General features: G+C 38.5%; 1 protein-coding gene and 1 non-coding gene across 9 annotated transcripts in view; both read left to right on the forward strand.

The window, feature by feature from the left end:
• ACACA (acetyl-CoA carboxylase alpha) overlaps positions 1-27,955 on the forward strand; it is a 274,450-nt gene that overhangs the window by 165,945 nt on the left and 80,550 nt on the right. For all 8 annotated transcript variants that reach the window (XM_043481750.1, XM_043481768.1, XM_043481775.1 and 5 more), the window contains 8 exons: positions 3,277-3,333; positions 3,579-3,623; positions 10,026-10,067; positions 11,102-11,317; positions 12,183-12,338; positions 14,979-15,182; positions 19,933-20,088; positions 21,851-21,997. In XM_043481750.1, coding sequence (XP_043337685.1) covers positions 3,277-3,333; positions 3,579-3,623; positions 10,026-10,067; positions 11,102-11,317; positions 12,183-12,338; positions 14,979-15,182; positions 19,933-20,088; positions 21,851-21,997 — 1,023 coding nt within the window. The remainder of the gene's footprint in view (positions 1-3,276; positions 3,334-3,578; positions 3,624-10,025; positions 10,068-11,101; positions 11,318-12,182; positions 12,339-14,978; positions 15,183-19,932; positions 20,089-21,850; positions 21,998-27,955) is intronic.
• Positions 22,285-22,391, forward strand: LOC122424969. Its single transcript, XR_006264636.1, has one exon. It is a non-coding gene; the product is annotated as a U6 spliceosomal RNA (small nuclear RNA).

The raw sequence follows: 27,955 nt of genomic DNA on the forward strand, positions 1-27,955 counted from the left end.
AACCCACATCCACTGCATTGGAAACATGGCATCTTAACCACCGGACCACCAGTGATGTCCGATAGATTTTTAAAAATTCAACAGTGTAAACAGTGCCATAGGTGTTCACATCCTATCACGCTAATGGTCAATACCTAGGAAAAGATGGTAGTTTTGTGCTTAACGTGTGTCCTAGCATTTTCCCCATGATGCCTTCACAGCACGTGAACTGGAATGTGGGGCTGAGGTGAGGAAAGGTCCTTCCAGAGAAGTCAAAGTCGGGGGCCATGCCTGGGAATTTTTCTCTGGAAGAGAAATCTACCTTCTGTCTTGCCGTTGTCCGGTGCGTGATCGCATAAAATTAACCTGAGACCAGTGACCAAGGAGACGGGAGAGTCCTAGCATTGTGCTTGGCTGCTGGTGTCAGTGCTTGATGAAGTGATCTGTGAGCTTCTTCCCAGGCTTTGAGCACTAATTCCCCACATTTGGTTGTTTCAGCCTCCACTTAGGCTTTTTATTACACTCAGATCAAAGGGTTATATGTCAGCACACATTGATTTAAAGAGGCAGTTTCTCCATTTTCACTATGTTTATTTGTAACATTAAGTGATGATAAGAAATTTTCTTTTTTCCTTGGCTGGCCTTGTAAACTGAGGCACAGAGAAACCCAGAGTCTTTGCCTATGGCTGTCCAGTAGGGAAGGGTAGACTGTGTCGACAGTCCAAGCCTGGAGAAGCTATGCGTCACGTACCGTGCTTATCCAGGAATATTAAACATTTTCACCTACTTGTTTTGAAAAAATGTAAAAAGAAAAGGAAACACAGTTTAAAAAAAAAGCTGAAGTGATAACTAGTTTTGTTTTTCACTTCATGATCATGCTTCTAGCAGTTTAGAAAAAGTTTTTTTTTTTAAAGCACACATTAAACTATCAAATAGGTTGATCCAAATTGTCCAAATAATCTTCTAGTCCCAGCATGTCTTTTTTTCTCTCATAGAAATTAGGATCATATATTTGTAAATGACTTGTGGAGGAGATTGAAGCAGTCAGTGTAAATGGAGTTTCTCCAGGTGCTGACGCCTAATCGCTGGGTAATAGCTGTGGACTTGCTGTGAGCCCCGCATTATTACAATGTAATCAGAATCCTGTTGCTCTGCTGTTATTGTTAGCCACTTGTGGAATTTTTAAAGCAATAACAATTTTGATTTTAAATCATGGCATTATTAAAGTTATTTTCTTCCCTTGCCGGAACATAGCTATTGATGCTTATCTTCGAAGGAGTTGGCTGTAGTGGAATTCTTTGTTGGTGTCAGAAGAAATGTTTCTATTCCTTGGCATACAGAATCAGAACCACCACTGCCCCACCCCACCTTTTTAACCCTCCCTCTTCTCTTCTCCCTTCGCTTCTCCCTCCGTCCCTTCCTCCCTTTTTTCCTTCCTTCCTCCCTTTCTTTCTTATTGTAGTATCAACACTTGGTTATTTACACTAGTGAGTATGATGCCCATACCAATCATTTTTAAATGTAGTTAAACCAAAACTTATTTATATTTGATCTAGGAATTTATTATTTGGAAATTAATTTTTTCTACTTTTGTTTATGCTGTTGATTAGTTTTCTTACTAAAAATTGCCATAATAAAAATGGAAAAATAAGAGGAAATGGCCCAGGGATGTGCTTATTTATAGGGGGAAGCCAGTTTGGATTTAAAATATATATAGAATATATATATAGAAAGTTAAGAATTGGTTTATGAATATATGTCTCAGTTAGAGTTAAGCAAAGTATACGAGCAAAGTACAGTCCGGATGTGAGTTGTGAAAGTCAGCATAGTTTTTGTATTGGTGTTATTCATGCATGTTTTCAGGTTCTCCAACAAGTGGGATTGCTTTTCTGCTTGTTGCCGGGTAGCCCCTCTTTATTAGGGACCTTTAAGAGCGTGTCTTACTTAGTTCATTCATCTGTTTCTTTGTCTCTACCTTTTGAGATGAGTGAGCAGGACAGAATACAGGAAGGCTTAGAGCCCAAGGCCCAAAACTCACAGAAGGATCTGTTTTGAAACTGCTAGTCTCGTTGACTTCTTTTTTTTTTTAATTTTTTTTTTAACCATGGCGTTTTTGTTTGTCATTTTATTTATTTTTAATTGAAGGATAATTACAGTATTGGTTTCTTTCATACATCAACATAGATCAGCCATAGGTACACATATGTCCCCTCCCTCTTGAGCCTCCCTCCCACCTCCCACCCCAGCCCATATTTTTATTTTTTTATTTTGTTTTATTTATCTTATTTTTATTTATTTATTTTGTGAGGCATGTAGGGTTTCCCTGGTGGCACAGACTAAAGAGGCTGCCTGCAATGCAGGAGACCCGAGTTTAATCCCTGGGTTGCAAAGATCCCCTGAAGAAGGGAACGGCAACCCACTCCAGTATTCTTGCCTGGAGAAAAACCATGGACAGAGGAACCTGGCAGGCTGTAGTCCTTGGGTTTGCAAAGAGGCAAACACAGCTGAGCGTCTTACACACACACACGAGGCATGTGGGATCTTAGGACCCCAACAAGGGATCAGACCCGTGCCCCTGTTTTGGGAGTGTGGACTCTTAACCACTGACCTCCAAGGAAGTCCCTGTTGACTTCTAATATACTGCTTGCCTATGCCAAGCAGAAATATGAATAATCACTGAATTTAAATGCCTGTTAAACTTTGTTTTCAACAACTTTTAAACAGAATCCTTTAAAAAATGCCTCCATATAAAATAAGGAGGAAATGTTTTAGAATTGATAAGGTTAGAACTTGTTAACAGGTTGAATTCCAGAAATGCTGTATCAAATGGTAGGTGATGTCTATAATCTAAATAACAGTTTAGGACTTAAGTTTTCTGTTTTGTGGAAGTTTCTTATTTTTCCTCTACCTGATTTCATTTAGCTTCTGTATCAGTATTGTTCTTCACATTTAAATACATGCCCAACAGTACAATTTCTGTAAGCAGAAAGTGTGTTACTGTCTACCTTGATATGTATGAGTCCTTAGAGAATTTAGATGACCCCATATGACCCTTTCTCCTTCACAGAGTTCTCTTCCCATTTCATCCAGATCAATATATAAAACCTATTCTGTAAGACTCATTCCCAGGAGCCAGGTTGAGACTGATTTATTTGCAAGTTTGAAGGTACTAAGTCAAGATATAGATATCCAAAAAGAATGCTTAGCCAAATCAGGGCCTTCTGAGGACTGAATAGGCTAACATTTAGGATGAATGCTGGTCTCATGTATCTTCTGTTTTTACATGTTTGTTTGTAGAAAGCTACCCTGGTTGAACATGGGATCCGACGCCTTACTTTCTTGGTTGCACAAAAGGTATTGCCATGTGAATTATGTATCTGTGTCATATTTCTTATGCTGCTGCTAGAACTTTAAAAGTGAAAAATGGAATTATAATCATACACTTACTTGTAGAATTTATGTAAAGGAATAACTGTTTCAGTATAAATTTAATCAAGAAAAGCATTACTTTGTCATCTCCTTTTACTCAGTTCTTTTTAAATTTTATTTCTAATTGCCTTCTGCTTTTTTTCCCTTCCATTCTGTCTTTCATTTGAAAGGATTTCAGGAAACAGGTCAACTATGAAGTGGATCAGAGATTTCATGTAAGTAAGAGAAACCATGATGAAAGATCACTTACTGTTTGTCTGTTGGCTGCTGGTTATTTTTAGAAGGGCTGGTCTGATATTTGGTCCCTCTACTTTGAAAAAGCATAAGAATGATGATATTCAGGTCTTGTACAGAGTATTCAGACTAAAGGGTTCCCCCCACTTTTTTTCCTGTATAATGAATTCTCAGTGTATCTCTGAGAAATAGTTAAAGAGTGAGCACATGCATTTATCCAAGTGAATAAGGTAGAAGCAGGCTCTAACTAGTAATTTCTTCTGTGCACACAGTGAATCAGTAATCAAAGACTGCCACCCGTACTTGAGGTCTTGACTTCTACCAAAGATGGATTCAGATTCTATTATTGAGATCTGCCAATTCTGAAGAACAATCATTTATTATTTAAAATGCCTTAACAGAGCCCAAGTTAGTGTTTTTGTCTTATGTTAATTCTATGAGAAGGAAATAAATAAAAATTAAGTTGCTGGTTCTCCCATGTAACCAAATTAACTATTAATATTTATGAGTTTGAAATTTTTATTGAAAAATGTGAATAAAGAGAACTCACTAAATAGCCTGCTATCTGAACCATGGTGTATTTATGTATGAGCATACTGAGTATCATTATAGCAGAGAGGTCAAAAATCCAGTTTGCAGTCAAGATGTCATTGTCTCAAAGGGCTGAATGTAGTTAAAATATTTCTTTAAAAATTGCTCCTGCTATGGTGAAGTAAGATTCCAAAGGATATTTACAAAGTCTTAATGTTTCTGATGAGAATTATATTTTGTTTTTAGCAATCAAGATAATTAAGTTAGTTTTCAAGCCCTGCTCACTTGTAGTAATGAAGGTAACATTTGGGATGCTGGAAAGGACTTCCTAAACTCAAAGACCTGTGTGTGGGTGGCTTTTATTGCCCCTTTGTTGTTAGGTCTCTAACACTTGACATTCTGTGTTCCTTTTCACAGTTCACCTTGTTGGTCTAGTCTATAGAGAAACAAGAGAGCCTCTCCTGCAGGCTAAAGAGCTAGGATTTTCTGAAACGCTTTAGGAAATGTTGTGGACTCCACAATTCCCCTGTGTTATTGATGTCAGGAAATCAAGCAGAGTGCAGATATATATCAATCAATAACTGTCTTCAATAGAAGACAGGAGGCAGTGGAGAAGTATGAGGAGCTTAAAGAGAACCCCGGGGCTTTAGGAAGAAAAATCAGGAGCTTAGAGAATAAAATTGATACTTGGGGATAGAGTATGAGAATCTGTGAATAAATACTGTGGCTGGTAGATGCTGATCAGAACTCAGGCAGACATGCCAGAGCCAGGCCCTGGATTTAGAAAAAGTATCGGGCTAGGTTCTTAAGCACTAATCTGATTTGTTCTTTCATCACTGACTTTGGAATATATATTATTCTGAGGAGTAATACTGAATTTGTACCTTAGAGTCTTCATGTCTATTGCACACTAACTGGTTTTCTATAATCAGCATTCTATGATCAAACCCTCCACTGAAATTTTTTTTAAAGGCCAAAGCAATGAATTGTCACGGACATTTTTTTGGACACTTTCTTACCGTTGAATCTACATCCTGTCCTAGAATACATCTAACAGCTTTAAAACATTTTTTTTCCTCCCTGCTCTCTTAATATTTCCAGATTTCAGTTGAATAGAGACATGTATAAGCAAAAACTGTTTGGAAATGAGCCCAGCAGGTGGTCTTCCCTATCATTCATTGTCCAGTTTCCATTTATAGTGGCATGAAGTGGGAAATCAGTTAAATTGTCAAGTGGCTTGATCTGTCATAAGTGTAGGAAACGTTGCTTTAGGATGCAGAGAACATGAAGTTTCAGGTATGGACTGGATCTGCCCTAAAGAATTGTGTGGCAGAGAAGTTGGGGTGTTTTTATGTTCGGCCCCTGAGACATGATTAGCAATTACTCAGGGGGCAAGGGTGACTATTACTGAACTCTGGCCAGGATCTGCCGTAGCCAGGAAGCCCTGGCGGGAGTTGTACAAATCCGGGGCTCTCCATCATGGTGCTGCTCCGAGGTCCTCCGCTGGTGGTGGCTTGAGGACGTTTGGCCTCTGTCATGTCATCCGACGTGCACTTGCCCTCTAGTTAGTGTAGTGTGAAAAAGAGGAAGCTTTCCGGGAGCATTAGTGATGAATCCCTTGATCTCTCTGGCTTCCTGGTAATCCACTGTTATGCATGCAGCCTCCCCTGCTCTACACTGTGCAATCCTTATATTATTGAGTAGAAGAGGAGACACGTGCGGGAGGGGGCAAGGAGAGGAGGAAGGTTACCACGATTGGTTCAAGAACAACACTGGCTGGCGTGGAAGGAGGCAGCCATGCTGTTCCATAGCCGTCGTCTCTTGGGCTGCTTCAGAACCAGAACACTGCTGGGTGGAGGGTTCCTAGAGAGTGTGGATGCTGCTGCTGCTGCTAAGTCGCTTCAGTCGTGTCCGACTCTGTGCGACCCCATAGACGGCAGCCCACCAGGCTCCCCCATCCCTGGGATTCTCCAGGCAAGAATACTGGAGTGGGTTGCCATTTCCTTCTCCAATGCATAAAAGTGAAAGTGAAGTCACTTAGTCGTGTCCGACTCCTAGTGACCCTGTGGACTGCAGCCTACCAGGCTCCTCCGTCCATGGGATTTTCCAGACAAGAGTACTGGAGTGGGTTGCCGTTGCCTTCTCCCAGAGAATGTGGATACTAGGTGTTTATTCACATGGCAGCAAAGGCCAGAATTATTTCCAATATTGTTTCGTCAACACCGTCCCCGGAGATCTGTCCACCAGAATGTCTGCTGAGTGTCTTGGCTCTACAGGGAGACCATTCTTCTGAGCAGGCAGTAGTCACCAACATTAAGGAGTCTTGGTGTTTGAGTCTGTTTCCATAACCATCTAATTAAAGCAGATGCCCATAATGGGACTTTGCATTATCAGTGCTTAACATTGATATTTGAATAGAAAGTTTGAGGAAAAGCAAGTCTATCCTTATAAATATCTTCTTCATATTAAAAAGAAAAATTGAGGCCTTGAAAGCAAAAGATGACTCTCTGAATTTCTATATTAAGTTGCTTTTCTCCAGTTTTATGTAGTATTAAGTCTCTGTTCATTTCATGCACATTCAGATCTAGAATTCCAAAAAGTGTGGCAGAAGATGCTATTTAATTGGAACATAAGTAGTATACTTTAAGAAGCTTTGCGTATTTTTTTTCCAGTGAAGTTTTATTAAGGATGCTAAAATGCGTGTTTCTCAGATCTTTTCTTATACTTGGCTGCCCAGACAGAGCATTAGGTCCAGAAACCATGATGAGATTCCAAATCAGATTTCCACCTGTAGTTTCTTTTTGTTTCTTGTTTGTAAGATTTCATGAGATTTTTTAAAATTCTGCTGTAAATCACCTAGGAGATAATTGCAGTTTTACTGATTTTTATGTGAGTGACTCCCACTTTAAATATTTTGGATTGTTTTCGCCTGAAGGATGAGCCCACTATCAAAAACAGTTATCATGGTTAGTAGTTCATTTCTTTTAAAAAAAATTGATATGCCAATGATATCTCAATAAAGCTAGAAAAAAATTGGCAGTTCTGTTTGCTAGTGGATCAACTATTAGTTTTTCAGAAGGTTTGGTTTGAGTTTTTGTTTTAATTACAGTCTATATAATTAGTTCTCAGCATGTTGAGGTAAAAGAGAATTGCACCAGCAAGCTTCCAATTTCTTCATCTCATTAGGTTTTTAACACGATTATTAGTATCATAATCAGCTATGATGTTTTCTGTTGCAGGTTTTCACATTCTCTGATTTGCAGGGTGTCTTGATTGGCTAATTTAGGCAAATTATTTTGATTGTCTTGATGATGGTTGGCTGATTAGAACACAGCAGGGGTATAATTTCTTCCTGAGAAATGTTACATTCTTTTGTTTTTTGGTACCAGAACACTAAGAGGGTTTTTCTTTGTGTACATTCAATTATGATATTTGCCCATAACACTAGTAGAATGCCTAGAAAGCAATTACATTAGTGACGGAGTAAGCTTGAATGCCGTTAGTGGAAAAATTGGCTGTATGAGGATGTGGTAGGATGAAGGAATTTACTAAAACTATAATCAGACTTTGGGATTTCTTCTTTTCTGTGTTTTCTGTGACTTTTGAGTGGGGTGGCGGCGGGGGGAGGCAATTTTCTACAAAAGTTTTTCCCTGTCTTAGAGAATTGCTCATTAATCCTGGTTTACCATTGCATGGAAATTCCTGCCATCTCCTATTCTGAATGTTTTGTGCTTAGTGAGGACTTCACTGTGGATCGAAAAATTTATTCAAAAGTTTAAAAACATTTGTTCACGTCATCTCATCTTTTGTGTAAGTGGTATACTAAGTAACTGTTTTAGGTAACTAATTAAAGTTAAGGAGGAATTGAAGAGTATGTGATTAAAAGATTGTATCATTACTTTCCTTGACTTTTCTTTCAGAAAAATCTCATGGAAGGACTTTGTTATCCTTCTTTTTTGACTCATGTTACTTTTTAGCTAATGCTCTGAAAGCCATACCTCTTGAGAATAAAACCAAAACTAGACTGTATAAAGCCCCGAGCATGAAATCTACTGACAATTCAGCTCAACATCTTCCTGCTTAACCTTGAAGTCATCCCCATGCTCTTCACTGTCGTTCAGGGGAATTAGAGAATTATTTAGGACAAAACATCATCAGTAAAAGATCAGTGCTGTGTAAAATCCACTTTCAAAGGTCTTTTGAAGACCCATGCCTAGACAAGTGGTTTGCTGGCCTTGCTAAACAAGCTCCTAGAAGCTGTTTTTCAGTTAAAATGCCAAGGAAAATGTAAAAAGATTTATTAACTGAGCAAGTTATAGTTGAAGTGTAAGACCTGTGGGAAGTATTCAAGTTTTCCATAAATTTAAGAACCATGAATTTTGCTTTTTTTTATTTTTATTTTTTGCTTTTTTTCCTTAAAGCCTTAATTTCTGGGGTTTTTGGTTTTTGTCTCAAAAACAAGCGTGGTTCTTGAAAGAGAAGTCCTCTAAATAAGGAATTTGGATTAAAAAGAAGAATAGATAGGTAACATCTTATACTTGCTAGGTAGAAATGAAATGGCCTGAGCTCTAGTGTTAGACCCAAGTTCACCTTACAGGGTCATAATAACTGGGATTGACATATATACAACAACGATACTATGTATAAAACGGATGACTAATGAGAACCTACTCTACAGCACAGGGAACTCTCCTCAGTGCTCTGTGGTGAACTACATGGGAAGGAGTTCCAAAAAAGAGGGGATATATGTATACGTACAACTGATTCACTTTGCCATACAGTAGAAACTAACACAATATTGCATAGCAACTATACAGCAATAAAAACTTATTTAAAAAAAAACACAAAAAACAGTACTCTTCCAGAGAGGTTGTTGAGAGCATTTGACGGTCAACACACGAGAGCGCCTGCCACCTGCAAGGCTTTCAGCTCATGTTTCCTTTATGGTTCCTGAAGTTCATTGAGGGGTATTTAGGCAGCTAGTTCTGGTCTCTCTGCCTTGTACTGATACGTGTTTGATTACATTGCACTCATAATGAAGAAGATGCCTTAATGAAACCTCCTATGGAGGCAAATAGTAATGACTTGATTCCAACACTTGCCAGTAGAGCTTCCCATCCGAGAAACAGGGGTATTTGGTGTTAATAAGTTAAATTTCAGAAACTAATGGACTCTGCTAATTGAATTCATCTTTGTTAATTAATAAGGTTCTAGTAAATTGGTTGCTTTCTTGGGTAATGCCCTGCAAAAGAGCAGTAAGACCTAATGATTGCATGTTCACTAGTTCCACCCTATTCTTTCCTAGACATAGAGGGCTACTGACCAAAGTAACATCTCACACTTTTCTTTGTCTTGAAATGTTATTGTTTAAACCTTTGAAATTATCGACTTGAGAGTGAATGAGGGGGAAAAAAGTGTGGATTGGGGATGCTATGTTCTCTGGTGAGTTTACACTTTAAGAGTTTCTTAAGGAGAAACTTGGGAAATCAATCTAGTAACTACTATTGCAGTGCTGCAGTGTAAGGATGCGTTGGTCTCGTGTGCTAGTTTCTGCCATGGGCAACAGCCAAGAAGACGTTTTCCACTTGGGAGATGAAAAAATTACCATTTTTCACCCTAGAAGAGGGTAGCTATTAGTTGGGTTAGTATTGTGGTGGTTCTCAAATTTGTAAGTGGGGTCAAAGTGAAGGATACCCAGAGGATCATTCATTTTCTCCAGACTAAGCTTAGGTAAGGATCGTGTTTTCTAGGCAACTGTCTTCTAGATGCCTGACTGTTTCTCTACCACGTGTTTATCCCCAAGAGTCGTGTCTATGAAGGACTGACACATTTTTCCTCCTTCTTTAACACAGAGAGAATTTCCTAAATTTTTCACATTCCGAGCAAGGGATAAGGTAAGGACTGATTTTTTTTCCTCTTTTTTTAAAAAAATCTTTGTTTTTTCCTTAAAAGCCCAAGAATAGTGTATCTGTGCCATATGTTCTTTCTCTAATTGAACTTATACTTCCCTTTGTCTTACATATGTCTCTGAACTAAACAAGGTTCCCTTCCAAAAGAGTTTGGTTCAGGAAACACTGTAATGTCCTGACCTACCAAAGACAGAGATAACTTTCAAAATCATCCATTGGGATAATCCTAATGATGTAATATGAAAGGACTACTATAGTTAGTTGGATTATTTTCGTCACCCATGGACAGTTCATTTATCAAGGCTTGTTTATGTGCATTTTTCAATTTTAAAATATAGAATTTCAGACCACATTGGTTTCCTCTTATTACCAGCTTATGTGTTTGGTTTTCTCTCTCCATTTACTGTATGAACATGTACTCTAAACATGTCTGGCTTCATCAAAACATACAGTAAATGTAAATACAACTTGAAAAAGAGAAATATGAATAATTATGCACGGATACAGGCTATTCCATAGCCAAATACCTATTTTTCAATATTATATGACATTTGTTTTCCTGTGTCCTTTTTCACTCTGCCAGAAATGGTAGGAGTATGAGACACGGATCCTGCTCATATGTGTTTTAGATGAGTTGGATAAAACTAAAACACTGGTATGTGAAATAGATAGTAATGTGAAGTAGTTTGGTTAATTGTTAAAAAAAATGAACTATGAAGGCTTTAAATACTAGAGGAGTTCTGAGGGAATAGATGGGGTTTGTTTGTTTGTTTTTAATGGAGAGCATCACCAGTTGTAAAAGTATAGATGATAAAGCTTACAAAGTAAGCAGGGACTCTAGTGCCTAATCTTACATCAGTTGTTGGAGTTTCCTTGTATGTAGCTCCTCTTTTTTCCCGTTTGGTTCATTGGCACAACGATGTGGCTTATGTTTCTTTTTTAAGCATCTCTTTTATACCATAATATAATTCTGTAACTGCCTCTTGTAAGCTGTTCTTTCCTCCAATTCTTGTATTCAGTTTGAGGAAGATCGTATCTATCGTCACCTGGAGCCTGCCCTAGCTTTCCAGTTAGAGCTGAACCGGATGAGAAATTTTGACCTTACTGCCATCCCATGTGCCAATCACAAGATGCACTTGTATCTCGGGGCAGCCAAGGTGGAAGTGGGTACAGAAGTGACAGACTACAGGTTCTTTGTTCGTGCAATCATCAGGCATTCTGATCTGGTCACCAAGGTGGGTGCTGTACTTTCTTCTCTTTTTATCTTGGGCGGGGGCACTTATGCCATTCAGCTTGCAGTGTGTTAGTTCCCTGACCAGGGATCAAACCTGTGCCCACTGCAGTGGAAGCACAGAGTCTTAACCACTGGGCCATGGAAAGTTATCTCTGAGGGAAGGGACAGAGACACAGCCATGATTCAAAATCAGGTTTTCCTCTTGCATCAAGATTCTTGTTCTCTTTCATCCTATTGTCCAATAATCACCAGAAGTCTAAGAGTCAGTTCTCTCACAGAGGTAAATATTCCATGGAATAAAGGGCTTTTTTTCCCCTTTCATTTGATTTTTCTTGGTAGTGGAAGCATGATAATACTTGCTTGATAAAAGGAAAAGCATGCAAACAGAAAAACCACAGGGAAGTGTGGGTGATGATAGAGGATAAAATGAAAAGTTAGAGATGACTCCATGGTAAACCTGTCTAAAAGTGGGGCTGGTTTCTGTACATAGCTGATGTGTGACTTGTTCCTGCATCCCATAGCCATAACCTTTCTGCAACTTTTCCTCTCTAAACAGATTTCCTTTCTACGCTGCTCTGTCTGGCAGTTGTGACCCTACTAGGGTTGCAGCTCTGGGGGTGCCCAGGATCTCCACTTGTTGTAAGAAAATGGTACCGAACAGGCAGGAGGAAGGGTTGGTGGGAACTCTTTATCTGACCCTTGCTAGCCCCTGCTGCCTGTGGTCTTTGGGTTGACCCCAGGAAGAAAGATAAATAACATCTACATAACAGCCTTATGACTTGTTGGGTTGGCCAAAACCCAAACAAACTTTTTGGCCAAGCCTATAAAACACATTGATGTTGATGGCGATTTTCTTTCCTGCATAGGAAGCTTCCTTTGAGTATCTACAAAATGAAGGGGAGCGACTCCTCCTGGAAGCCATGGATGAGTTGGAAGTCGCCTTTAACAATACAAATGTCCGAACTGACTGCAACCACATCTTCCTCAACTTTGTTCCTACAGTCATCATGGACCCATCAAAGGTACATTTCTCTGTCGCTTCACACCCAGCACCCACCAGCACAGCAGACAGAGTCATTCTTATTTGTTTGCACTTGGACCTGGAAACAGGTACTTTCTTGGTCAGCTGACTGAACCCTTGCTCTTTGAAGTTTACAGAATGCTTATAGGACTGGGTTTCTGAGATGATATCAAAAATTTGATGTAACCATTGAAATCATACCTCAAAACTGAAGGTGTCTCTTTGTTCTGCTATGAAGCTTTACTTCTCCACTACCTGCCTTTGAGTTTCTGCTGAAAAGCATGTGATGGTGTCTGACCCCCTTGCTGTAGTGATCTCGGAGTAAATAACCTTTAAACACAGTGATTTAAAAATTTTAAAAGCAATCATAATTTACCATGAGACTTAGCTGTGAGTAGAAATTTCATAATCATACATTTTAATTTATGTTTTTAATTTATAATTATGTTTAATTTACATTAATACATACATTTTAATGTAATCATTAAATATTAACTCATAGTTTTGTTTGCTTTCATGGATATAGTTTAAAAGCGTTTCTAGTCCATTGTATTGCAGGATATATAAGCCACTAAAAATCTTGTGATATAATTTGTATATAATTAAATACATCCATTTAAGTATAAGGTTTAAAACACTGAAGGTGGTTTGATGTTATCTTGATGGTCACTTGTAAGCAGTACAAAAATATAAAACTTCTACCTCTTCATCCATTGGCAACTGGATATTTTATGATATTTACCACAATAGCAGTCCTATTTTGTTTAATTCCCTAACATTTCTCATCTGGTATAACTAACTTTGCTATCATTGGGCATTTTGGCAAAATTACTGCCTCTTTTTACTGGTCGTCTGCTGGCCTTTGAGCAGTAATACACCTTCCCAAAGTGTCTAACCTATTTCTCTTTAGTATTTTTCCACAGAGGAAAATTCGGTGGATATGGAATTCCACACATAACAATGTATGGTTTCTTCCCCGAGGCTCTATTCTAAAATGCATTTCATATAATTTAAGGAAGGAAAGCAAGGTGACTCTCTACTTGACCTTTTATCCCAGGTGTAATAAAGATGGTTGCTCTCTTGTTTCCACTCCCTCTAACCTTTTTATGATATTGTGGAATTTGAATAGGAGAACCAGTATATTTGAATAGGAGACCTCTTTCTCAAGAGCCATTGTAGGCATGGACTTTTGCTTTTTGAACTTAATGTTCAAAAGACCCGAGAAATCATTTTCTACTTTTTTTTTCTTCTAAACTCAAACTACTGATTAGTTGCCTTGTCTGCCAGGAAAGCCGAGGTCAGGGCTACTTACTGAGTTTCATAAAATCTCATCATTCGGTTTAAGCAAAGGTTCTTTTGAGCGTCCTGGGATTGATGAAACTAGGAGAGTTAAAATGTGCCCTGGACACTCTATCACTATGTATATTTGTAGATATGACTTAGCATTCCTCTATGAGTTTTTGCTATCAACCTCTCTGTTTCTACTCCAAATGCTCATATGCCCTGACTCTGTCTTTCTAATCATAGATAGCTGTCAATTTCCTGTATTTAGAAATTGTTGACTTTTGTTCCCTCAAAAAAAGAATGGATAGTTATCTCTTGGTTAACAAGACAAGTGTGGGAATAGAGATGTTAACTCCTTGAAACTCGTTTTAACCTGCAATTCTTTGGAACAGAAATAAACTACAAGAGTGGCACATACTTCCAAAGAGCCACAAATGAAGGATGGAATGAGATTTTTTTTAAAAATTCTCTAAGATGTTGAGAAAGCATTTTAGAGAGATAACTTCATTTAAGAAAACATTGTTTAAAAAAAAAAAAAAAGAAAGAAAACATTGTTTTGAGTAGTATGTCTTAGCTGCCTGTAACCATATTAGGAATAAAAAAATTCTTTTTTGCTTTAGTATGTCAATAAGGAAAAATCACATCTAAGGCCACTTGGTTAAAATAACTCACCAAACCCTGAAAATGAGGGCCACTAAGCTGCCTTGGTATAAAGGTTAGAAAAATGAGGGAACATTTGCCCCATCTCTTTAAATCCTAGTTGGACTTAGCAGTGACCTAGCTTCAGAGCTCTGTTTAGAGAGAACATTCTAGCACCACCTACAAATTGCCTTTTTTAATTTGTGCAATTTACCAAGAAACATATATTATAAAGTTTAATAAAATTGTATGGAAAAAAGCTCATGGTGGTAATTGCTATGTTGATTTAAGGTCCTGAAAGTGCAATGAAACATAGTTACCATGCATATAAATGCTACTTAATAGCTGTTTAACTAGAGATTTTATTCTTATTTGGGGCCTTCTCTTAAATCCCATGGCTTCTAATTTTAGATATTGCAGATCTTTGGCATAGAATATGAATACAATTGGGAAAGAGGAAGGGAGTTGCACAAATTTGGGTGTTGTGAGCCAGAGAAAACCACTCAAATGCCAGGCCAGCGTGAAACTCCCTGATTTGTTCTAAGTAAGAGTAGGGTTGGGGAGAAACTGTGTGTCTTTTTGGAAGGAATACATGGAGGACACATCTCCAGGAACCAGAATCTGTTCCCTTTCCTCCCATCCTAAAGATAGGCAGACCTGAATCAGATCCTAGTTACAAGGTGCTTAAGTTTTGTGCTTGGTGATGTGTCTGTGTCAGATTGAGGAGTCCGTGCGGAGCATGGTGATGCGCTATGGAAGTCGGCTGTGGAAACTGCGTGTCCTCCAGGCAGAACTGAAAATCAACATTCGCCTGACACCAACTGGAAAAGCAATCCCCATCCGCCTCTTCCTGACGAACGAGTCTGGCTATTACCTGGACATCAGCCTGTACAAGGAAGTGACTGATTCCAGGACAGCACAGGTACAGTAGTTAAGCAGGCTCCTCAAAATTTTGACTTGGTTCCCCCAGAGAGAAGCCACTTGTCCTTGTTACAGAAAGACCAGAATTCACAGATCCCATTGTCCCACCTAGCAGGGGTTATCCTCACTCAGCTTAAATGGTTGCATGAACTTGAAACACTTCATTTGCCTTATAAGCAGCACCTCTGTCGTAATCCTGGATGTTTTGAAACCCTTAACCTTTGGTCATGAGTTGGGGAGCCCTAACAGGTGCCAAGTGAACCTGACTCCAGAGTAATTGTACAATGTAGGGTTCTTGGGCTACTTGAACAATTTTGTCTTTTCTGATCTGATTTGTCCCTGTTCCTGTTTTCAGCCTAGTTAGACCACTCATTGGCAAGGAAAGGAAGGAGAATTGTTGAAATATGAAATATCTCAAAGAAAGAAATTTCAACATAATATAATAATATCTTGAGCAAGATCAAGCAGAGATTTTATCTTATTTACCCTTTGTTCCACTTACACACATTATCTTGCCTTCAGAGAATTCAGAGTATCATATATCTATAAAAAAGCAAAGTGGCAAACTTTAACCTATTTTTTCAGGTAGAAGAATTGAGAAAGTGAAAATGAAAAGTGACTTTCAAAGTAGATTGGTTCTATGATAACAGAGAATTCCCTTTTAATCTGTTTGATCACCTTAGTTTCTCAATCTTTGGGCCATTTACTATGGTACAGGATTTAGCTTCATTCACCACTATTCACGTCTTTTTAAGAACTGGGATGTTAATTTTAGGTCTCTGGCCCGAACTTGGCAAGTGCCTTTCTTCTTGTTAAAGGATGAACTTTCCTCTTTGTATGTGTACAGAAGATCTCGGTCTATTCTCTGTATTGGGTGATGAAGAGATTATGTGTCTCTTGTTTTTATCTACGTCCTTTTAAGTCTGGGAACAGCCGTAAGAAAAGGCTTTTTTGCCAGGATTTTGAAGACAAATTTTAAAACTCTGGGTTTGGACAGTTGTCTGAGCGACCTTTCATTTCGTGCTTTGATTCCCACGTAGATGGCCAGAGAAATCTATCCTGTGAGAAGTGAACAGTTAACACAGGAAGTGCGCGCAAGAGTGCAAGGGGTGAGCAAGAGAAGGAGTATTCAATAATTTTCGCGGCATTTGATGTTTTTCAGGACAACCTTAAAGACATTTTCAGTCAAAGCTTTCCATGGGCAGTGATGTTTTTAATTAACTTCTACAATGGCTTCAAGGCAGTTCTATTCTTGTGAAAAATAAGATGGCCACTTGAGATTTTAATGTTTTTGATAAATATGTTTGTTCTTCATAACTACTCCCCCTGTCCTTTCTTTTATTAGAAAGCTCTGAGATTTCCCTCATGCTGGCCAGTGGTGACACAGGGGCATGAGAGTTATTCAGGGTTTAGTAGAAGGAAATGGCAACCCACTGCAGTATTCTTGCCTGGAAAATCCCATGGACAGAGGAGTCTCACAGGCCATGGGATCCTCACAAAGAGTCGGGCACGACTAAGTGACTTACGTTTGGCACAACAAGTATTTGAAAAAATAAGTGAGCTGCCTTTTGCCTGAGGGAGCTCCCTTCTTGCCATGGGTCCTGTGTATCTAGGAAGCCCTAAGGGAAGGGGTGTCCCTCAGATTGCAGTGGCCCCTGCCAAGTGTGAATGCAGGAGCACACGGCTGGAGGAGGGAACTAAAGAGAGAAAGAGCTTCCCACTCGGTTCTCGCACTCCATAAGCCTCCTTGATGCTTATCAGCAATTTAGTTTTTTCCTTTCTGTGCTCTAGTGAGTCATTACACGAATCTGAAATGACATAGGACTGTGCGTATCATTCAGTCGTTTGTTCGTTAATTTAACATTTATTGACCACTTATGCTGTATCAAACAGTAGGGATACAAAAGTAAAAAGTGATATTTCTTCTCAAGAAATTTACCCATGATGGAAGAAGACAGATAATTAGTTTCTCTGTTGTATGATTTGATTTGTGCCATCAAAAAATAAGTCTATGGTTCTAAGGGAGCAGACTGTATGGGATCAGAGCTTTTTTTCCCAGGAGAAGCCCTTTTGTTGGCCTCTGGTAAAAGGTATATGATAAATAAAATATGTACATATGTTCATGAATTTGTAAAGTATATACTTTTATCAATTTTTAATGACTATGGCCATGATAGCAGAAAATGGAATTGACATAGGTAACATAGATAACTATCTAATATAATACATCTAATATATTTAATATGTATCTGTTATAACAGTTATGTTATCTATCATTCAGAGACTTTCAGGGCCATCCATTATTATCAACCTCTTGTTCAAGAATAATTTTTCATTCTTTCTGTCAACAAAGAGCAAGGTTGACTGGCTTGAGTTTCATTTTATTTCACTTTCCTTGTATAGTCTTTGTGGTATTAGCTATCCTGAGCACTGATGTCAGGCAGAGTAGGGAGATTTGAGTAATCCATTACATAAGTCCATTGACTTCCAATGTTCAGTGTAAGAGAGAAATATACATTTCAAAATCATCTTTATTGAGATAGAACTTAGATGTAATAAAAGGCACTCATTTTATGTGTACAGTTTAATTCATCCTGAAATTGTACATACCTGTGATCACCATCACAGTCATGATAGAGACCACTTGACACCCTCAAAAATTCTCTTATTCTCCTTTGCAGTCAAAGGTAAGGGCACCCTCCTCAGCCCTAGGCACCCACCAGTCTGCTTTCTAATTTTATAGAGTAATTTTTGCCTGTCCTGGAATACCAGATAAATGAAGTTAGACAATATGTACTGTTTTGTGTCTGGCTTCTTTGGGTAAGCGTAGTGTTTTTGAGAATCATCCGTGTTTTATGGATCATGGATGTGCTCCTTTTTATTGCTGAGTAGTGATATACCAAAATTTTAATATTCATTAACCTGTTGATGGGCATCCGAGGTTTTATTTTTCAGTTTGGGCTATTGTGAGTAAAGCTGCTGTGAAAATTCATTTCCAAATATCTGTGTAGATTTGTTTTCCTTTGAGTAAATCTATGAGTACAATTATTGGGGCATAGTAAGTTTAATTTAACCATGTTAAATTCCCACCAGCAGTGAGAGTACCCAGAGAGCTTTCTCCAGCTTGCTTTCTCAGCCCACACAGTTATGTTGCTTGAATGACCAGCCTGACTTTATCCCAGACCTCGCAAAACTGTCCCAGTTGGTCTTGTCTTTCCTAATAGACAGGACTGTATTGGATTGGCCAAAAAGTTTGTTTGGATTTTCCATAGGATCTTATATAAAAACCCGAGCAAACTTTTTGGCCAACTTAATAGTTTCAAGAACCTATTGCTTTTGCTCTTTTTTTCCCCCCTTATTTTGACGTGGGTTATCTCCTCTTAAGTCCAGTTTTTACATACTTACACCCTAGCCTCACTTAACACTTTGAATCTCTTGAAACATTTCTATTTCTGCCTCCCACATTACTAAGACATTGCTAATTCTACCTCCCACCTGGGGACTTTCATCATTAGCTCTGTGGAAGAGGATTGGGAGCTCGATTCTGTGGGTCTTTAAGCAGTCCACAACAGATTTTGTCCAGAATAGGACCTGACTGACAAGTAAGTAGAACACGCTTGTTCCTCTTGATCTAAAGGGCTAATGATTTACTTACTTGAACTGTACCCAGGATTTAGGAGAATACCTCATTCTCTCCTGGTGCCTGTTTAGCAGGCCTGCAAATCTGTTCATTAATGGTAGACTTAAGCTTGTATTATTTTAGGCCCGAAGAGATAGGTGGGTATACACACATACCCTCACTTCCCAGTCTCCATTTGCATTCACTGCACTGGGAATCTATGTTTTATGTATTCATGCATAAAGTGCCTAGCTTAGTGTCATACAACCTCTGGGCACTCAATAAATATTAATTGAATTGAAATAATGGCATCCCTTATAAATATTCATAAGCAAATAAAACTATCTAAATATATGAAATATGAGGTACTCTTCTAGAAATATTTGAGTTAAAATGATTAAAAACTGGTGTGATTTTATTATGTGACAATATAGATATTGCAGGGTCTATTCACTAGTTGTAGATGCAGTATACTGGGGGAAATATATCTGTATATGTATTATATTTAATAAAATGTATATCCTTTTTACTAAAGGCTCTGTCTTAGGAGCTCACAAGAATCAGCTAGCTAGATGGATGGGTAAAATCTACTTGTGTCAAATCTTTGAAGCCTTTGTGTAGCTAATTGTACCTATGAAGTACCTTCTGAGCCTGTGGACTATGAAGTGTAGGTGACCCAGTAGAGCCTTGACCTTCTATCTTTGAAGAAAGAGCAGAGTTCTCTTTGGTGCATAGCTGTTCCTCAACTTAAATACCAGGACTGCGTAGTTGGTTAGTTGACCTTCGTTTCTGAATATGGGATTCAAGTCATTTTGACAGGCAAGTATTATCAGTCTGTCTCTGAAACATGAAATTTACTCTGGTGCTTTCTCGTTGATTTCCACTAATTCAAAAGTGAGAGGAGGAGTGTGTGATTTGTGGTTGGTGTCATACTATTTTTTGGAGTTGGTTAATCTGCAGAGGCGAGAGTACCATGTACCCAATGTTAAGAGGTGTATCTTAGCTATTCAACTCACCAAAAATGTGTTTTAAGAAATAATATTTGTGAAAAAAAGTCACTTTAGGCAACTCATGTGATTTTTTTTTTTCCTCTTGTCTTTTAATTCCCCATGCCATCCTCTTTTTCTTGCAGATCATGTTTCAGGCATATGGAGACAAACAGGGACCATTACATGGAATGTTAATCAACACTCCGTACGTGACCAAAGACCTGCTTCAATCCAAGAGGTTCCAGGCACAGTCCTTAGGGACAACATACATATATGATATCCCAGAGATGTTTCGGCAGGTAAAGGTGGCTACCTGGGGGTGGGGGCTCTGACGTGTGCCAGAGAGGCAAGGTTTTTCCTGAATTTTCATCAGATACAGCTCACACTGAAATAGGCAATAAGTGTCTTGACCCTGTTCTCACTTCTCTCTCTTCTGGGGTTGTGACTGCCAGCTCAGATGGTAGATGGTTCTTTGTGGATGCCCAGGAAGAATGGCGAGGATAGAGGCCTCTGCTGAGTAGGAAAGAGTAAATGGAGACTCCGCACCTCTGATAGTTGTACATGATATGACCTGCGTGAGGGGCTACATTCAGGTGTCTACTTCCAAAGCCTGTATTCAAGTCAAAGAGAGATTTGAAATGCTGGTTCTCATTTCCCAAGATAACCCAGGTCTCTAACTGATAGCCTAGGTTAATATGATGAGAATCAGTATGTAACATATACAAATGGATATAGAGTTCATGGTACACAGTTTAAAGTATCAGTTCTTTTGTGGGAGATTTATTACAGTGGACTAAAAACTAGTGTGAGAAAATATGACATTATGAATCCCATCCTCCATATGAAAATAAATTCCTTTGATCTGTATGGTGAATCATGTCTAGGCTGCAGATTTTTCTTCCATCAATAGAAGGCAAGAAAAGTATATCACCAGCAGAAAATGCAACAGATAAAGAAGAAGGTATCAAAAGAATACTGAATTTGTCCTTAAAAAAAAAAAATCTATGAATATAGAATTTTCCCAAGTCTCCTAGTCAAAAATACCAGCGTTACCACATTTGAATTTTAATAAAGTAATATATGTGGTCTTAGTAAATAGTCTTTGTAATTCCTGTATTATTCAGAAATACGAGAAATTTCCATTATGTAGCCATTTGCTTACAAGGTCTCTATCTTGACACATAGCTGTCTTCATTCAGTATTACTAGTATTGTCAGCCTATAAGTTGAGTGTTGATTCTGTTCCCTAGTGCTGGCGCCATAAAAAGAAATCACTTTCTATGTAATTTATCCTATAGAATAGACATAAGCACAGTGATTTGGACTTGTAGGTATGAATGAGTCATCTTGGTTTTAAATGTTGCTCTGAGTCAAGCAGAGAAACAACCAAACTAGTTCCCACTTCATGCCCCATTCGTTTTGCTAGTATGAAATTTGAAATGGACATCAGAATGGTTTAAAAATGATGTGTGTCTCTGTTTTCTCATATTTGAGCAGACTTGATCTGTACATGTACAAACAATCAATCCACCTCTAGTGGGCTAATTCCCATGTATGGGCCTGTAGCTTTGAAAATATACTAGAGCAGGCATCCCCTGAACCTCTAGTAGAAACTCTATTCTTGTGTTCTTGGGTTTGCTTTGTATTAGCTGAGTATCAGTCACTTTCCTGGTTATTCTTCTATGGCCAAGTTTCTCTAGGATTTTTCTTCCTTTTTTAAAGAGGTATTGTTGCTACTTTAGTTTTTTATTTTAATTTTCCCAGGACATTGTTAGGTCCATTGTGTTTGTTAATGGTCTCATACTAATTCATGATCCCTCAGTAGTTTAATGTTATTGGCAAAGCATCTGATTTGCGGCATGTAAAAAACATTATGTGAAAAATAATTAGGAGTCTATTTTAACGGAGAATGAGAACTCTAGAATTTGGTCTAGCATTTAGATGCTCAGTAGAATGCTTGGAAAAGAAAGAGCAAAACTAAATTGACCATGTTTTAATATTTATTTTGTTCATGTTGAAATGCTGATTGTTACTGATGAGTCAAACTTTTCTCCTCCTTTAGTCCCTGATCAAACTCTGGGAATCTATGTCCTCTCAAGCATTCCTTCCACCGCCCCCTCTGCCTTCAGACATACTGACTTACACTGAGCTTGTGTTGGATGATCAAGGTCAACTGGTTCACATGAACAGGCTTCCAGGAGGAAATGAGGCAAGTCCTGGAGATTCCCCTCCCCACTTTCTTATCTCTGTGCCCACTAGTATCAGCTTTCTATGGGGGGTGGTCATTAAATAGTATTAAATAAGATCTGAGTGGCAGAGGCAGCATTGGTAGAAGTAGTCTAGTCTTATTGATAGAAGTCGTAGTCCTATTGGTAGAACTCTTTAACCAGAGAACACAGACTGGACAGCAAGGATTATCCTTAATTTTTTAGGTGTGATAATAAGATTACATTTTTTTAAACGGTATTACAATATTGCTTTATAAAAAAGAGTATTGTGCTCGCTTCGGCAGCACATATACTAAAATTGGAACGATACAGAGAAGATTAGCATGGCCCCTGCGCAAGGATGACACGCAAATTCGTGAAGCGTTCCATATTTAAAAAAAAAAAAAAAACAATTAAAAAAAAAAGAGTATTGTCTTCTGTTAGAGATATCTACTAAAGTAGTTACCGATAAAATGATCTAATATCTAGGAGCTTCTTCAGAATTATGTGGGGATGGGAATGTGGAGTGCAGATGAAACAGGATTGGTCATGAGTTGTTAACTGAAGCTTGGTGGTAGATACACAGGAATAGATTAGTTTCTCTGTTTTTGTACACGTTTGAAATTTTGAGATTTTTCTATGATAAAAGCCTTTAAATATTTCTTGATGTTTTTTCTTATTTGGATCCTTACTGGTGTATGGTTTTTAGTATGTTTTTTGTGCTCAGGTAATTTGATCTAGTGCTGTTGTGAGCATGGGGAATTTTTTCTTCGTAAAAGGGCTCCATCAGAACCAGAAGTTTAAACATCAAAGGAGGTAACAGAGAACCCGTGACTCATGCGTTTTTAGCTTTCGATTCCTTTTTCCTCTATAACACTGTTAATAATGATGTATAGTCATATTCTGCCCCATGCATTGAGATTCTTCCTGATTCTAACTGTGCTTCTAAAGTACAGTTATAACAACAAGGATAACAGTAGTAATAAGCCTAAAATGAGATATGTTATTTTAACCTTAGAAATCATCCCTGGATAAAACTGGTCCCTTAGAAGGAGTAATCTCTACCTGAGTGTTCACCATAAACAGACTGGGTAGACCTTCGGAGATAAATGCAATTATTTCCCGTTTTATTCAATATCTTTTTTTCAAAAAATTTTGCTAAACGTACAAGGTGCATGACTATTTATTAAGTATACCGGAGCTGCCAAATTTAGATTGTTTGATATTAAGATGGACACAAGCATTGGACCCAGTGGAGGATGTCAGACTTGCAGGAGTTCTAATCTAATGCCTCAACAGATAGCAAAAGTGAGAGGCTAGGGAGGAAGGATGTATTGAATTTTGACAAGAGTAGGTATATGTGTACTTGTTAACACACAGTTGCAGCAGAGGTTTATGCCACTGTGTGTAGCATCTGCTTAGTGAAGCCTTCAGCAGAAAGAAAATCCTCATTGTGCTAGACTTAAATTCTGATTCATTGAACAGTATCGTCTTCAGGAATGGAAGGCACCCTTGTGAACATGGGACTGAGAGAAAAACGCTTTTAACTACTGTAATTAAAACACAAAATGAGATTTTTGGCCACGTGAAAGCTAGCCACAGCACCGGATAAAACCTCTTGCCACGATCTTTCTGTCCTGCTTTCTCTCTGCTCTCATTCTGCGTTTGAGCGAGTAGAGACTGGGGGAATAGTGAAGTCCCAGAGGGACAGAGCTCTGTTCTTGCTGAAATTACAAGCACAGAGCTGCCTGGGCATGAACATGTAGTGTTTACTCTGCCAGTATGAATACAAATAGTCTTATTATACGGACTCTGTACCCAAAGACACCCACCCACCCACACACACACACGCACACACACACGCATAAAAAAAAAATTTAAAGGTTTTTTTTTTTTAACCCTTTAAAGACTCAACAAACCTGGGTGGAAAAGGGATGTCTTAACGGCACAGGACTATGGTTGTGAGCAGCAGACCATGTGTTTCCCTTTGCTCAGTGGTTTAATAATGATCTTGAAATCTAGAAATCTAATTGTATTAAAATTTTTTTTCTTTTTGCTTTTCGTCAGTTTTGCCTTTCATCTTGTCCCACTCTTCTCCCTCCTCAGTTGCCTGTTTTCTTTGTCCTCTTTTCCTTTCCATCAAATGACTGAGTAGGATTGAAGCTGAGCATCAGCTTGCTGTTTGAGCCCTTGAACTCTGGAGCAGTTAGTGACTACTGCCCAGCATGGCTGGTGAAGTCAGTCAGTGGCCAGCGCTAGATTATAGGGCCCCCACATGACAGGAATGAGGTCGGGGTTATTAGTATCAGACTCTGTTACCGAGAGCTGGAACGTACAATGGAGCATGTCCACTGAGAGACTGACCAGTCTGAAGATGGAATTTCAGCAGTCAGAACTCAGAGGGACAGCCTTGCCCAAGAGATGAGCGGGTGGCAGGGGGATATATTTCCTTGTGCCGAGCCCAGTTTTATCAGGGCAAGTTGACTTTCAGCAATTGCCATTTAATTTTCTTTGGCCAAGAGACAACTTTGTCATGAGTCTGGCACTCTACATATTACCCCAAGAATGATGTGAGGGGAAGGAAAAGAGCTCATGCTGATGAGGAAGCAAATCGGTCTGATCTCAAAGAGAATGGGCATCTGAACGGAGCCTTGAGAAATAGTTTTATTAAAGACAGAGATAAAAAAATGACCTGTTAATGTTCCAGGAGCCAAGGTGCGATGTAAAAGCATCGATGCTACATAGACATTAAATCATCATAATTGGTGTTCTCCAGAGGTGGCGGCTCCACCAGGTCATCATGGTGGGTGATACCTTGAAGGACTGGAGTTTCTGGGTTTCAAAGCCAGCCCACGGATATAAGGCATACAAGTAAAACAAGAGATTCCTGCAGAGTTTCCCCATGAATTGAGATGCTTCTCCCCATAATCAAAGGCAGAAAGCCTGCACTTACCAGACCATCGGCTAGGTGGGTAGCCAGTCTTTCTCCCCTATTTTTTTTTTTCCAGGACAGTAAATAGGTAAAAATGGTGATGGGACCAGAACTTGGAACAATTCAGTTCCATTTAGTTTTAGGGAACTTGTTTGCCATTTGAGGAAGAATATTGGCTGTTTCAGCAGAGATGTGACCTGCATTTTGAACACTGTGGCTGTGTAAAAGCAAGAGAGAGAGAGCTTTTCTGAGGTGGTGTTAGCTGCTGTCTCTTTTCTATTTTCCTAGTTGTCCCTTTCCCATCGAGAGATGTAACTGAAGGAATGCCACCTTATGCATGATGAAAGCTATAGGAGAATACATTTTTCTCATTGTCAGATTTTGAATGGCATTGCGTTTAGTATGAATTTAGAGTAGGAATAAAAAAGATGTAGACCAAATCTGTGAATTGTGTTCCTTGCAAATAGCTCCAAAGATGAGTTGTCTAGGATTTTTTTTTTTTTGTTCTAATAGTTTCAAGTAAAGAAGAAAATTGAGGAAAATGTGATTGCAACATAGACTAAACTGATTTCACGCTTCTGTGATGGGCACTGTATGTAAATACCCAGCTGGATGAATATGTGCTGTTGAACCTGGATACAAAAGACGTGCAGCTAACCAACAGTTGCACTTTCACCACTTCTCAATTTGGGGGGAATTGTTTTCTTTTTCCTGCCAGTTTGCTAATCTGTTTTGATCATTTAGTGGAAGCTGTAATTGCAGGTGGGAACATTTTGAGTAACAGTTCACAATCTAAGGCAGCTGCTTTTCGCACCAAATCCTGTTATTAAAAAGCTCAGGCTAAGATCAAGCCAACGGCTGATAACCGACTTGACGGAGAACAACTTAACTTTGCCCAGAAGGACAAAGAAAGCACTGGCCTTCTTGAAACTGAGTTCTTACTTATTCTGAAATGTTATTAGCATCCTTTTATTAAATTTCCTTAAACTGCTCTGTGAACTACATGATGAATCTCCAAACCAGGCAATGATGAAAGATACAATAGACAGGTACCTTTTATAGCAAAATTAGTGTGGATAGAAATGAGGGCCCTGTTATCCTTACTGTTTCAGAACACAGGCTTTTTAACAATATTAATCCATCCATTCCCTCTCATTAGTCCTGTCATAATGAAAAACAGTGATAAGAAGATGATGCTGTGTCTAGAAGCAGTTATAATAATTAGGTTTAGGATGTGTACTCTGAAAAGGATTGGTAGTTAGAGACTGGAATTCTTGCCTGGCACTTCATTATTTCCTTAAACTTTTTTCTGGGGGTTAAGTGTGTTTCAAATTGAATGCAATTTAATGGTCACCTCCACATACAGACTACCAGGCTTAAAACTGTAGTGGCTCCAAGACTTCGTTTTTTCAGACGGGCACTAGGTGTCAGGGTTTTTCCTTCTCAGCAGTCTAGCATTCAGATGGGCCTCCTGAATTGTCCTGCGTTGGGAGGCAAATCTAGTGATAGCCTTCTCTTTTTTTCAGTTGGTCTGGTAGGCTTTACCTCATTTTCCTAGAATGTGCCATTGCATTTTTAACCCTTTGGGTGGAGATCTGTTGAATCTTATATTATGACTGCACATTTTCACGGGAAACATTTTTTTTAGGGGATGATTGAAGAGGGAAAAAAGTAGTATAAATTAAAGTTGAAAGGCTCGCTGCCATTCTGACTGGTATCTTGGTTTCAGCTCTGCTTTATATTCTGAGGAATGAAATGGTGGCGATTAGGAATTCAGTTCTAAAACTGCTCAGCCCAGCCCACATTTAGTTGTCATGTAATTGTTGGCAAAGCATTGTTGTCCAGTTCTACCAAAGTATAAGCATCTCTTTGATTTTTTTTACTACAAAATATTGCAAGCCTATGGAAAAATTGGAAGAGAGATATGATAAATATCCCTGCATGTATTGACTAGCTTAAACAAATTTTACCATTTTGACCCTGCGCCTCACTGATTTTTTGCCATAGTCCTTTGAAATAGCTCATTTGAGTATAAAAACAAAAATAAAACATAGGAGTTGGGTAAGGAAGTTGGTAAGCTTATCTAAGTCTGAAAGATTGGAAGAAATTAATTAGTAGATCCATTTTGACAGTTCTTAGGCTGGACCTCTTAACCCAAAGGACCTCTTATTTTAGAAAAAACACCATAACCCTCTATCTTAATTCACTTGGTTGACATTTTCCATACCCTCAAAGGAATTGCTTGGGCTTCCCTCGACTCTGCTCCTAGTGAACCCATTATCCTTTGAAACTGACTAGAAAGAGCATTTGTGGGCTTGAGTATGGAAAGCGTTGACCATTTCTCATGCAAACAAAACCCAAATATTTTTCTAGTTTAACATTAGGCCTTTGCATATTGTTTTACTCGATTAAACCTCAGAATAGCTTCAGAATGGGAAGCTGATTTGAGTGTATTTTACTGTGCTTTTGTCTTATTCCTTTGAAATCAGTTTACCTTTTCATGCTGGGTGTGGAAATTGAGTCCATATCAGTCTTTTAGATATGTGTTGGAAAAGAGGCATGTTTGTATTGTAGCATGCTGAAGGTGAGCTGTGAAATAGACCTGAGAAAAGCAGATCTGAAAAACAGGATCATGGTCTGTGCACTGATTGTTCAAGTTATAAAAAGAGACTAATGGTCCTTGCCACCAATCCGTCCCTGAAGATGGAAGTGTGTTTGTAAGTGCTTTGAGATCCTCAGCAGAAAACTATCACATTCCACTGATGACATATAAACATTCATACTTTGCACTTACCTTTTTTTCATCAAGGACTTTAAAAAACCAATTTTGAATCCTTTTAGCCTAGCAAGATAGGAATTTCAAGTATGGAAAAAGACATGAAATACATGGTAAGATAGCTTTATTTAAAATTATTGTGTACATTTCTTCTTTTAGCCTCTAAGTGAACATGTTCAGTTATAATTCTTTGAAATGATCTTCAGGACCAAAGTTGAGTCCCTCATGAGAAAAATAGGCTAATTTTGAAAG

The sequence above is a fragment of the Cervus canadensis genome, chromosome 1, assembly GCF_019320065.1.
Source record: "Cervus canadensis isolate Bull #8, Minnesota chromosome 1, ASM1932006v1, whole genome shotgun sequence".
Taxonomy (NCBI): Eukaryota; Metazoa; Chordata; class Mammalia; order Artiodactyla; family Cervidae; genus Cervus; species Cervus canadensis.